The sequence below is a fragment of the Eretmochelys imbricata genome, chromosome 4, assembly GCF_965152235.1.
Source record: "Eretmochelys imbricata isolate rEreImb1 chromosome 4, rEreImb1.hap1, whole genome shotgun sequence".
Taxonomy (NCBI): Eukaryota; Metazoa; Chordata; order Testudines; family Cheloniidae; genus Eretmochelys; species Eretmochelys imbricata.
In genome coordinates, this window is record NC_135575.1 from 98728400 (window position 1) to 98741675 (window position 13276).

The 13276-nt window shown below is 37.5% G+C and overlaps 1 protein-coding gene across 1 annotated transcript in view; it reads left to right on the forward strand.

Moving 5' to 3' along the window:
* Positions 1–13276, forward strand: part of ATP8A1 (ATPase phospholipid transporting 8A1) — a 247394-nt gene that overhangs the window by 74969 nt on the left and 159149 nt on the right. Inside the window, exons 11-15 of the mRNA XM_077815716.1 lie at positions 4066–4177; positions 5123–5288; positions 8750–8877; positions 11162–11239; positions 12827–12915. Coding sequence (XP_077671842.1) covers positions 4066–4177; positions 5123–5288; positions 8750–8877; positions 11162–11239; positions 12827–12915 — 573 coding nt within the window. The remainder of the gene's footprint in view (positions 1–4065; positions 4178–5122; positions 5289–8749; positions 8878–11161; positions 11240–12826; positions 12916–13276) is intronic.

The window sequence follows — 13276 nt, forward strand, 5'->3', positions numbered from 1 at the left end:
CAGACCACACCACATGATCCATTGTCTACAGCCAAGCTCTACGATACAACCGCATTTGTTCCAACCCTTCAGACAGAGACAAACGCCTACAAGATCTCTATCAAGCATTCTTACAACTACAGTACCCACCTGCTGAAGTAAAGAAACAGATTGACAGAGCCAGAAGAGTACCCAGAAGTCACCTACTACAGGACAGGCCTAACAAAGAAAATAACAGAACGCCACTAGCCATCACCTTCAGCCCCCAACTAAAGCCTCTCCAACGCATCATCAAGGATCTAAAACCTATCCTGAAGGACGAGCCATCACTCTCACAGATCTTGGGAGACAGGCCAGTCCTTGCTTACAGACAGCCCCCCAATCTGAAGCAAATACTTACCAGCAACCACACAACAGAACCACTAACCCAGGAACCTATCCTTGCAACAAAGCCCATTGCCAACTGTGTCCACATATCTATTCAGGGGACACCATCACATCACATCAGCCACACTATCAGAGGCTCATTCACATGCACATCTACCAATGTGATATATGCCATCATGTGCCAGCAATGCCCCTCTGCCATGTACATTGGTCAAACTGGACAGTCTCTACGTAAAAGAATAAATGGACACAAATCAGATGTCAAGAATTATAATATTCATAAACCAGTCAGAGAACACTTCAATCTGTTTGTTCACTCGATTACAGACCTAAAGGTGGCAATTCTTCAACAAAAAACTTCAAAAACAGACTCCAATGAGAGACTGTTGAATTGGAATTAATTTGCAAACTGGATACAATTAACTTAGGCTTGAATAAAGACTGGGAGTGGATGGGTCATTACACAAAGTAAAACTATTTCCCCATGTTTATCCCCCCCACTGTTCCTCAGACTTTCTTGTCAACTGCTGGAAATGGCCCACCTTGATTATCACTACAAAAGGTTCCCCCCCCCCCTTGCTCTCCTTCTGGTAATAGCTCACCTTACCTGATCACTCTCGTTACAGTGTGTATGGTAACACCCATTGTTTCATGTTCTCTGTGTATATAAATCTCCCGACTGTATTTTCCACTGAATGCATCCGAAGAAGTGAGCTGTAGCTCACGAAAGCTTATGCTCAAATAAATCTGTAAGTCTCTAAGGTGCCACAAGTACTCCTTTTCTTTTTGCAGATACAGACTAACACGGCTGCTACTCTGAAACCTGTCAGATATTTCTGATGATGCAAAGTGAAATGATGCAAGGGAAACTGAAGATACAATCCAGAATGATTTGATTCCTCATTTGGTGGCAGTAGGAATCTCGTGGTGGAAAAAAAATCCTCCTTTTGTAGTCCGGACCCCAAAATCGTGAACATAGATACCGTCCTCTAAGGATGCAGGAAACATTTGGGCTGCCACAATGTAAAGGGAATGGAATCAAAGAGGCTGCATAGCATGAACTTTCTAGAAATGAGAGCAGTAAGGTTGGATCTTCAGGACTTCCTAGATCACCTGAGAATGGAGCATGTCCTGGTTGAATTAGATGTGATGACTATGGCATATATAAATCAACATGGGTTCTCCTCTAAAGAAATAGATATTCTCTTAGCCTCATTCAGGTCTTTCACACTATGGTTGTATGCAACTGTTTGGACACAATTCTTCTATTGCTGTCAGAATAGAAAGATCACCTAGGAAAATGGGCATTACAGGATTTTTTTTAAAGGATGGGCTAGATTTACCACCATCATAGCTCATATTTCTGCAGTGAACAGTATTATACACACAGGCTTATCCAAGTCTCTGGTAGAGCAGTTATAGCACTGAGGTTGCCTAGGTCAGGGTGCTCATCCAAATCAATAGTTAGGTATATATTTCTTCTCTTGGATCTGCCTGCAGTGCTACGAGATCTCATGCCCCATCCATTTGAATGTACGATATATAATTTCATGTAGTTCCTTTGCATAAAGACATACTTCCTGCTGGTAATGATGCTGGGAAGAAAAGTCTCCAAAATTTCTGCTCTTGAAAAGTATGAGTCTAACTGTATCTTCCATGAGGATAGGGTCCGCAAGATCTCAACATTTGAAAGACAAAGCATGGCACATGCTAGGTATGAGAAGAGCAGTTAAATTTTATGTCAGTTCAAGAAAAAAATGTCCTCATTCACTTTCTTTCAACCAAGTGTCTGGGCTTGAAAGTATCCAAATGCTCCAAAGCTATGTGGAAGAAGAGCTATATCACTGATTTTTTTAATCAAGGGGAAAAAAGGTTCCAGAAGGGATCAGAAAACATGCTCCACAACAATCTCCTGGGTAGAAAATTTGTTAGCGACTACAAAGCTGCCCCCTGCTCATTTATAAACACTATTTTAAGAAGCACTACAGCTTGACCATCATTTCCTAGAAGAAATATTCTTTAGCATGAAGATGCTCCAAGTGGAGGTTCCAAAATAATTTACTGTTATTACCCTTAATTTTAGGGGTAAGGGGTACATGCTTCTCTCTGTCTTACTTCTCTTTCCTTCCTTACTAATTTTTCCTTACTTGCTGTCTCTCTGTATCTCAAACATTTCAGACTGGGGAAGAGGAGAGGTCAGGATCCACAATGGAAAATTTGTTACTTGCTGATTCCCTTACTGAGGTTGACCTCCTTCTCAGTCTTCCCCACCCCATATAAATTATTGGAGTATCTGTACAATAGTTTTCACAGGGTCAATGTATCCTATATAAACCAGAGTACTAAGGCATTGTCATTAACAAGTTTATTTATACTCTACTACTAATTTACTGATTCCATACGGCTGTGGAGGTACTCATCTGAAGTTAGGGGGCCACCTCATTGCCAAGTCTGAATTTCATCTAGCATTTGCAAAAAGGAATGGTGAAGAGATTTGGGGAAGATATTAGTCCCATAAAAAAAATAATCAGGTAACAAATTTTCTGTTTTACTAGGAGCCTGAGCTATGGCATATGTCATATCAGACATCTAAATCAGCAGTTCTCAACCTGGGGCCTTCTGGAGAGTAGTGAGTAGGTTTCAGGGGGCCGCCAAGCAGGGCTGGCATTAGACTCACTGGGGCCCAAGGCAGAAAGCTGAAACCCAATCAGAAGAGCTAAAGCCCAGGGCACCGAGCCCCACCACCTGGGGCTGAAGCTGAAACCTTAGCAACTTAGCTTTGCAGGGTCCCCTGTGGTGTTGGGCCCTGGCAGTTGCCCTGCTTGCTACCCCCTGACAACGACCCTGGCTTTTATATGCAGAAAAACAGTTGTTGTAGCACAGAGGGGCCATGGAGTTTTTGTAGCATGTTGGAGTGCCTCAGAAAGAAAAAGGTTGAGAACCCCAAACTAAATCCAAATGGTCTCAAATATAAATTAGCAAAAATCTGTATATTTCTCATATACAAAGTGCTGCTTTATGAAGAATGCTATTGAGCTGAAGTACATACTTTAACTGATACAGATGTCAGCTTGTTTTGCCATCCCTAAGTAAAGAACATACAAAAATTTTTAAAAATCAGGTTACTTTACATTTTTAACAGGATCATGTGTATAAGTGTTGTTTGTTTGTTTGTTTGTTTGATATGCTGTTGGTGGAATGGCCTAAAATGGGATAGTTCAAAGAAAATTATTGGACTCATTTAAGAATTAATTTGTAAAATGAAATTCTTAAGAGAGGATGAATTTCAGTTTACAAATACACGACTCTTTCTCTGAAGATATTCTTCATGATATTATACAAAATAAAGAAAAAATTATAATAAGTGTTATTTTCAAAATGCCCATTTAATAGTCCTGTATTTAGTGACAGAGCCAATATTTTAAGAAATGATGAGTGATTTTGTGAATCCCTAAGTTTTTGCAGTGCTCAACCTGAGATGCTTAACAGAGGTCTGATTTTATTCAGTTAGTGTTGAGCACCTGCCCTTTGAAAATTAGGCTGCTTTAATGTGTTTCAAGGGAGGCACTGAAAATGACTAGTTTCTTTTGAAAATTTAGCTCCATACATTGTGATGACTACTGGCTGCCGGTTACTTTTATTCCTCGTAAAGTGGTGAGTTATTTTATACTGATAAAATATAAAATTGCTTCCTTCCAGTACCGTTCCACTGGGACCTGACCAAATTCTTCTACGAGGAGCTCAACTAAGAAATACCCAGTGGGTTCATGGAATAGTTGTCTATACTGGACATGATACAAAACTCATGCAGGTTTGTCATTTAAATGTGGATATTTTATAAATGCTCTGTTTTGTTAGGTTTTGATACCATTATTTACACAAAAGCCATCTTTACTCTTTGTCTTTAAAAATGTTTTAAGTTAAAGAGACCCGAAGATCTCTCTATTTTACTGTTGGCTTCAAGGTAATAGTTAAAATATAGTCTATTTGTAGCAAAGCTGCTTTTTTTGTGAGTTAGATTGAGTAAAATCAAGATATATTTCTTTTGTTGGTTACATAGAATGTTACCGAGCATTTATCCTTGGAAAAATGTTTTTTTTTTTGTTGCAGGCATGTCCTTATTCTTTTGAAATGTATATTTAAAATGGCATTTTTTATCAATCTGGATCACTGTAGTTTGCCTGATAACCTTTGTATGATTTTATGACTGCTTTCTAAACTGTCTTATTGCATGCCTTCCTCACAGCATAGAAGGAAGAATACTTTTATGAAGACAGTGTGATATTAATTCATTTGTAAGTTATGGGGAGGGAGTAGGGGGAAATGTCAAACCCCCCAAATATCATGAGGGTTTTTTTCTGGTATTATTTTGACTATCACAACTGATCTGTAGTTGTCAAAATAAATGAATGCATTCGGTTTAGTGATGCATTATCATTTATTCATTTTCCAATTTGCAAAGTTCAGTCATTTGAAATGGATTTCTCCACCCTTAGTGTTTGTAAGCAAGTTTCTTCTGTACTGAGCTGATTTTTTTGTAACGTTACATTTTACTAATAGCTGCTATTACAATTGTTCTCTAAGATCAGATACAATGCTAAGGATACATATTATGCAATTTATGCCAATATTATGCAGTATATCTCTTCAGAGAAATGTGTAGAAAAAGACACAACAAGATAGTTTGAAAATATTGGAGAACTACACATGTACCTCATTTTCTACTTATTTTTTACAATTTTCTTGTGTTTCACAGAATTCAACAAGCCCGCCTCTTAAACTATCCAATGTGGAACGAATTACAAATATTCAGATCTTGATTTTGTTCTGCATTCTTATTGCCATGTCTTTAATCTGTTCTATTGGCTCAGCTATATGGAATCGAAGGCATGGCCAAAGGGACTGGTATCTCAATCTAAACTGTAAGCACTAAAATAATTGTATTAAATATTTTGTTGTCCAGATGATACTTGCATAAGTTCCATAATTTAAAAATATTTCAGTAAAACATTCATCTTGATTTAATAACATTATCCGTCTTTATTTACTGTGTATATTGACTATAGATATATCAAAGCTGGTGTAAAGTGTTTCCTGGCCATTTGAGCCTCTTGCTAAGTTAATGAATGGTGAATTCACCCCAGGAAGGGAAGCTGGTATTTTTGCCTCTACCATCTTTCAAGGGTCTGTTAAGGAGCAACTTGAAATCTTCTCTGCCCCCTCTCCCCCATGCTGACCTCTTTCTGACCCTTAACATATACTTTCCTTCCCCCAGTAAGTAAAGTTGTGGCTTTATGCTACATCATACCCTTCCATATGAGGGGCTGATTGTATCTCAGCTTTCAGTTTGTCTCAGTCACATAAGGATGGTCTTTTAACAGGCTGCTGTTGAAGGAGAGAGGAAAGAAATAGGTCTATAGGAAGCCCTATGACACGTTTTAGTGGACAGCTGGCCTAGCAACATGCATGACGTACTGACAGCCTTTGAGCCTTCAATTCCATGAGCAATGAGTCAGCATAGCTGATGTCAACAAGGGAACTAGATCTAAAGGAAGCCTTTGTGATGCAGCAGATGCTCAATCATATGTGCTCCAGACTCTCCTTTAGTAGACATCTAGCATGACTGACCCCAGCAAGGAAACCAGGGCAGCAAGACTTCAATTCATCGTAGCGAGTTGACACCCTCTTCTTCCTCCTCTTCCTTTGAAGCACCTGACTTTGAATCCAAAGTCCTTGGATCTGAAGTCAAAGTATAGCACTTAAGATTTGTCTTTGCCAATAAAGAAATTACTGGATCGTAAATTGAAGCCAACCTCTTAAGTTTTGACATAAGTCACCAAGAAGCCATTCATTCATGTTTAGGATGAGTTTTACAGTTACCTTGATTTCCTTCTCCATTGTATTGAAGAAGAAGAGAACAAACTGCTCAGAATGTTTTTAAGCTGAGATGTACATAAGCAGTTCTCCAAATCCAGGAACTCGTGCCTCCATATTACAGAAAGTGATCTGGGTTCAGGCAGCCCTTGTTCTGATCAATAAAAATGTTGGTTTTAAGCAAGTTATGTTTTAAGCAAGCAAGCATTGAGCCAATGTTCAAAGGCCTGTGACCAATATAGTCTCATGCATTCCCCAGTATGGATGTTTGTGACAGAGCTGGTTAAAACAGCCCTTCCATTGGCTCCAAAGACAAGTTACGAGATGAGTATATCTAGAGGATCCATGAATCATGATTTTGGAACTCAAATCTGTGAATCTTATTCACTCATAAAACATCCTGGAAAGATGAATAGGATCTTCTTCCTTTTTGGTTGCTGTTACTTTCTGGCTCTGAGTTTCCTGATTCAGGACTACTACTTTGGCTGTCTGGAGCTATAGTATGCTTGAATGGTCAGCTTTGTATAGGCTGGAACATGCAGCTCCAAAGTGCCACATGACCCTGATTATGTAAAAAGTGATTTTCGCAAAGAATGCATATTAGACCTGAAATTAGAATCCAGATTCCATCTCCAAAACACCCCAGAATATCTAGCTTATTAATGGAATATTCTCTTGAGAGCTTTCCAGGAATTGAGAAGGAGGAAGAACAGAGAAACAAGAACAGATTATGGTGTCTATGCCATCACCTCATACTTCTTTGTGTTCTTCTGCTTGCTGCTTCTTCCTCTACTTCTGTGGATTCTGTGAATTTTCAGGACATGGCAACTGTACTGCAACAGAACTGGTTAAGAAGAGTTGCTTTTTGTTTCTGAAGAGGTTTGAGCTGTTTTACATACATCTTGCCTCTGGCACAGTACTTGTATCAGCTGCTTCTGAGAAAGATGGAGATCTTAAAGTGTTATAAGGCTACACTGCACTATGAATTATGGGAGTGATTTCCCTGCTCATGTACACATACTCAAGGTAGCTCAATAAGAGTGCAAGTTTAAATAGTAGCATAGCCGCAGTAGCATGGGCAGTGGCAGCAGGGGCATGACTGAGCTGTGCCGAGTATGTACCAACCATTTTCAGGTTGGTTTGTGCTCTGCGCAGCGCAGCCATGTCTCTGTTGCCGCTGCCTGTGCTACTGCGGCTTCACTGCATCATCATCCTGTTAAAGACAGATTCATATTTTTTTTGGATTCAAAGAGACTGATCACTGCTGTGGAGCTCTGACATAGTGGTCAGCATGATTATAAATGGGTGAGTAAAAAGTGGTGTCCGGTATCGTAAAAACTCTTTTGGAAAATTTATTTCAAAAGTTCATTTCTAGTATTTGTCTAAATATAGCTAATCATTGGAACTGTTTAAAAGGGAAAAGTAGTGTAAAACTGTTAGTCAGTTAAGGCTGGTCTTCACTGCGGGGGGATCGATGTAGCGGGTCTAATGAAGATCCACTAAATTGACAGCAGAGTGCTCTCTGGTCGATCCTAGTACTCCAGCTCTCTGAGAAGAGTAAGGAAAGTAGACTGGAGAGCATCTCCTGTCAACGCAGCGCGCTGACGACACCGGGCTAAGTTGACCTAAGCTATGTCAACTCCAGTTACATTATTCACGTAGCTGGAGTAGCATAACTTAGGTCAACTGACCCCGTAGTGAAGACAAGCCCTTAGTTACATTTCACACTCTTGTTCTAGACTTTGTGTGCATTTATGGAAATAAGCAAATTATATTGTGGAAGAGGTTGGGCATGTTGATTTTTAATAATGTAAATAGATAATGAACTGCTGGTGGATGCAAGTCAAAGTTTGGACTTTGTATCCAGAAGTGTGTTTATGGAAGCCTATCCCAAACCTGTTTGATTTAGGAATCAACTCTGAAATGTCATGTAAACATGCTTCTTTGTGAGATTTTTGGTAAAATCATGCTTCTGTGCCTTCTGTAAAAACCATGAAGATATCTTACCTTATAGTATCTTGCTACTTTACCTTTAACTACTGGAGGAGTGAGAATGTGTAGAGGAGGAATTAGGATGTGTTCTTTCCCCTCCCACAATTCTCACTTTTTAAAAAAAATTCTCAAATTTAGAAAGTTCATATTTAGAGTAAAGGTTCAGTTGGTTCTTACTTTATTCAAACTGGTTTGATCTTCCCTACAAAGCACATGCAAAAATGTAAGGTTATATCTAAAGAGCAAAAAATCAGGTAATCTGCTTTTTAAAAGTTGGAGAAAAATTATGTAAATTAAAACTGCATTTGATCACAACTAAACCCATATCTTCCAAGTAATTTACAGCCTTACAATATGGGTTAGGAAGGGGTATTACCATAGTAACGTCTCAAAATACCTAAAGAACTTCTATCTGTATATTACAAAAGCCAACAAATGTGGCTGTGAAAACGTTATCTGTTGGTTGCCTAACCAAAACAGTGTTTAATTTTACAAGTGCTTTCTTTTATTTTAACAGATGGTGGAGCTAACAATTTTGGACTGAATTTCTTGACCTTTATCATTCTCTTCAATAATCTCATTCCAATCAGCTTGTTGGTTACATTAGAAGTCGTTAAATTTATCCAGGCATATTTCATAAATTGGGTAAATATGACATTTATTGTGGCTTACACTGATTTCTAAAACCAAATACTATCACTTGTTTGTGAATCATGATAGGCAGTTCATTTCTATAATAAAAATCTTTTTCTCTTAATTTTTCTTGTTGCATGTAAGTCCACATTTTAAAGCGTGCAGTACTAATCACAGTATCATGGAAACCTGAAATACTTGATCATTTAGTACTTCCTTGCAAACTCAGGATTTTTTCCTGCATCACATTGTCCAGTGTTTTGTTCTTTCCAATTTTTAAATGTTCCAGGCAATAGGGCTTTGATTAGACCCCCCTTGAAAAACAATTCCATGGTCTAATAGATCTTTTTCATGAAGTTTTTCTAATATTCAGCCTAAATTTTCTCTCTTAATTTCAGTCACTTTCTTCTGATTATACATTCTGGTACCACCATAAATAAATTCTCTTCCTTCTGGTGCTTACCTCAAAATATGCATAGACCATTATGCCCCCTTTTAATAATCTCTTAGACAAGTTATAGGCTTTTGCTCTTTTACTCTTATTTGTTTAAGTTCAGCCCTTGATTTTGTTTCTCTTCACTGACCTCCCTTTGGTTTGAGTCTTTTTGAAAATAAGGTGCCTGGAACTGAAAGAAAAATTCTAACTGTGGGCACGCAAATTGCATGATCCTTTTCTTTGGTCAAATATGTAAAAATAAATATGTGTGAGAGAGAGATGTGATGTGTAAAATAAGTAAGTGTGTGTGTGTGTGTATGTATTTAATGTGTGTGTGCGGTTGAATATTTGAGATTTGTATGTAGATCAAAAAACAACAAACTTTTCTGTAATTTATCAACTACTATATTTCTGTTGGTTCATTTTATGTTAGTGCCAAAATGTTACAAGCATTGTGCAACAAAAAAGGAGGACAAAATGCAGTGGCTGCCTTGAATATCTTTAAACTCTGAAAGACAAAAACTGACAGAGATTGGGGAAAGGGAATTAAAACATTTAAGCAAAATGGTTAAGGTGATGACCAGCACACACACAAGAAATCCAAACAGGTTACAATTTGGAAATTCCTAGTTAAGGTTGAGTCCACTGTGGTGACACCATGAGAGGGGAAAAAAAGAGAGAGAGAGAATATGTGTCTTTAAAAATCAGTTGAGTCCAATATAAGACTACAAACATTAAAATGCCTTAAACATAACCATAAGGCTTTTGCACATAATCAGTACAGGACAATTAAGATGATTTAGGAGTCTTAACAGGGCATTTCCATATTTTAATGTGTTTTCAATTTTTTTAAGTTTAAACTTAACTCTGATATTTTTTAGTTAATAATGTTTTGGGTTTTGTTTTTGTTTTAATAATTATAACATCCCTGTCATATATTTCACTCTAAGTTACTGATATGTACTCTCAATCTAAACTCCATTTCAATATTTTTTTTTCAGGGAATATTTTAGCTTTAGTACAATGTGTAAATGCCTTGCTGTGTTTATACATTCTAAATCTAAGAAATATAGTGGAAAAGTCGATACTCTAATATGGTTTTCTTTTTTTATTTTCAGTGGTACCTGTTTTAGATATATTGATACAGTTACTGTCACATATACTGATCACTAAAATCATCTGAATAAAAACTGTCTCTAAAGTGTAGCATAAGTCATTAAATTAGTTTAAAAGCTGAAAACATATTTCTATTTCAGGAGACTCTTTGTGCTGACCTGATTGTCTCTGCAGGTTTTTCAGTTGAAATAGATGACATAAAAATAGTCGGGTTCAATACATTGGTCAGAGACTATATTTATAAGCTTGGAATTATTTATTATTTATTATTTATTATTTATTATTAAATGTCAGTAAACTTCAATTTCACTGTATACATACTAGGTGACAAAAATATTTCCATCTATAATAATAATAATAATTAATTTACAGATAAGCAAAGTAAGAAAAATGCTGCATGAGAACTTATTAGGGTTTTATTTAGGGATTTGTATGTTTTGACATATGATGTTGACAATTTGCGACTTAATGTTTATAAAGCTTTAACCTTTTGAGTCTTAACATCTTCTGTCATTAAATAAATATTGTCTGTCTTCCCCATTGTTTAACACTCCCCAGAATTTTCCCCAATTGAGAATTTAAATCGATAAAAGTAGGGAAAATGCTTAAAAATAAACATTGATATCCGTTAAAAAATTGAATTCTGTCACACCTATACATAAGTAACAACTGTAAAGAAGCTAAGTAATTTATCTTTTTAAAAGTATGGAAAACTAGCTTTTAACCACTTATATCTTTCTTTAGGATATAGACATGCACTATGAACCTACAGACACTTCTTCCATGGCTCGTACATCCAATCTCAACGAAGAACTTGGCCAGGTAGACCAAATTGCTTCCTGTAACTTAATAGTGTGTGAAATGATTCACTCTACAACTTGTGAGCAATTGTTTTTACTTGAATTGTTAATGTGAGAGTGGTCTTATTCTTTCATAAATGTTATCAGTCTTGATTTTTTTATAGGTATGTTCTGAATAGTAATTATTTAAGCGTATATTAAATTATTAGGCATACAGTTTTTCGTATACATTTATATGTTCTTATTTAGACAAAGGAATTTTAGCTCCTGTTTTAAATATGCACATGTGTGTATCAAACACGCACACGCGCGTGCACACACACAACTACATTACAAGAACATTATTAAGTTTGCTAATTCAAGTGCTCAAAAGTTAAAAAATGCCACGGTTTGTGCCAGTGCACCTTTAATTTAGTCCCCTGATACAATATGCATTATGCAGATGCATCCTACTGATACACCCTCATGGGAACCTTTGGATCCACCACACAGCCCTCTACTACTGAGCTAACAGAGCTACTGATAGGTTTAATAGGTTGTAATCCATCCTCTGTGTGAACCAGAGATGTATGGCCCATTTTTCCAGTCAGTTTCACAGATATTGCTGACAGCAGAGTGGTGATGAGACAGGAATCGTGGGTTCCATTCTAGGCTCTGGAGGGAAGTATTTCTAGAGGGCACAGACTTTTCTGACCATTTCCCCATCCCGTGTGTCCCCTCTGTCACCCCAGCCCCCTTTTCTCTACACCACTGCTTCTCAGCCTCCCCACTCCACCTCCTCATCCAATCTCATTTACTGGCTCTCAGTCTTTCCCTTCCTCTATTTCTCTCCCTGCCTCCCAGTCTTCCCCACCCCTGGCTTCCAGCCCTAGTCTCTCCCCCTCAGCTCCATGTCCCAGTCTCTCTATCCAGCTAATGCAAGTCTCTCACCCATGCAACTCCCGGTCCAAGTTTTCCTTTTCCACCTCCCCCAGCCTCTCATCCAAGTTTCTGCCCCTTCCCTAGCTCCTTATTCCAGTCCATTCCCACTTGTCTCTCTCTCCCCTCTCCCCCAACAGATCTGTCTCTTGTCCCCTCTGCATTTGAATCAGGCAGCCTCCTCCTCCACATTGCAGGGACCCAGCAGGTGGTCACTGAGACACAGGAGAGATTGGTCTGGCTTTTCTCACATATTTTTAATTCATGCTTTGGGATTAGAATGACTCTTTCCTCATAAGCATATTAGTACAATAAGTTTAAAATTTATTTGGAAGCACTGGCCCCTGTCAGACACAGGATATTATACTAGCTGCGCCATTGATCTCACGTAGTAGTGGAATTTCTGCAATCTATGGAGCATAGAACTGTGAAGTATACCTCCATGTGTTGAATCAAGCCCAATCTGTACATCCATCTTAATGTCTTATCTTTTGCAGATATGAAATTTTAGGTATCAAGAATGTATTCATAAGAGTTTATGTTCTAAGCCAAATATTTTTATAATCAATAAACTGAGTGAAGTAGTTCATTGCAGAAGTGGCTAAAAGTGTTTAGTATGTTAACAGCTATGAATGACTAAATATAGAAATATGTATTGAGTGTAATGTAATGAGTTTTAAAATTCATTTAGGTCAAATACATATTTTCTGACAAAACTGGTACCCTGACTTGCAATGTCATGCAATTTAAGAAGTGCACCATTGCAGGAGTTGCTTATGGGTAAGTGTTTGGTTTTTTTTTATATCAACTTAAAGTTGCTTATTTTTCTTTAATTTCTTCCTGGCACTGGATGTAGTTAAGAAGACCTTTTTCTTGTGGCTATGAAAAGAGTTGTTGGTTATGAGGCTGACATTCTTTATCCATTCACTACGTAAAAGAGAGTACCTTTTCTCACAAACCGAAGTTAAGATAAAATTTTAAAAGACTGAAGGTTAATTGTTACAGTTACATATTTCAGCACATTAGCTGTTTCTATATGTTAGTCTTATTAATACCTTCATTGATGAGTTTTTACTTACAGCTACAGAAAATGACAATGTTTTGGCACACATTTTATATTTCACACAGACATGTGCTCCTG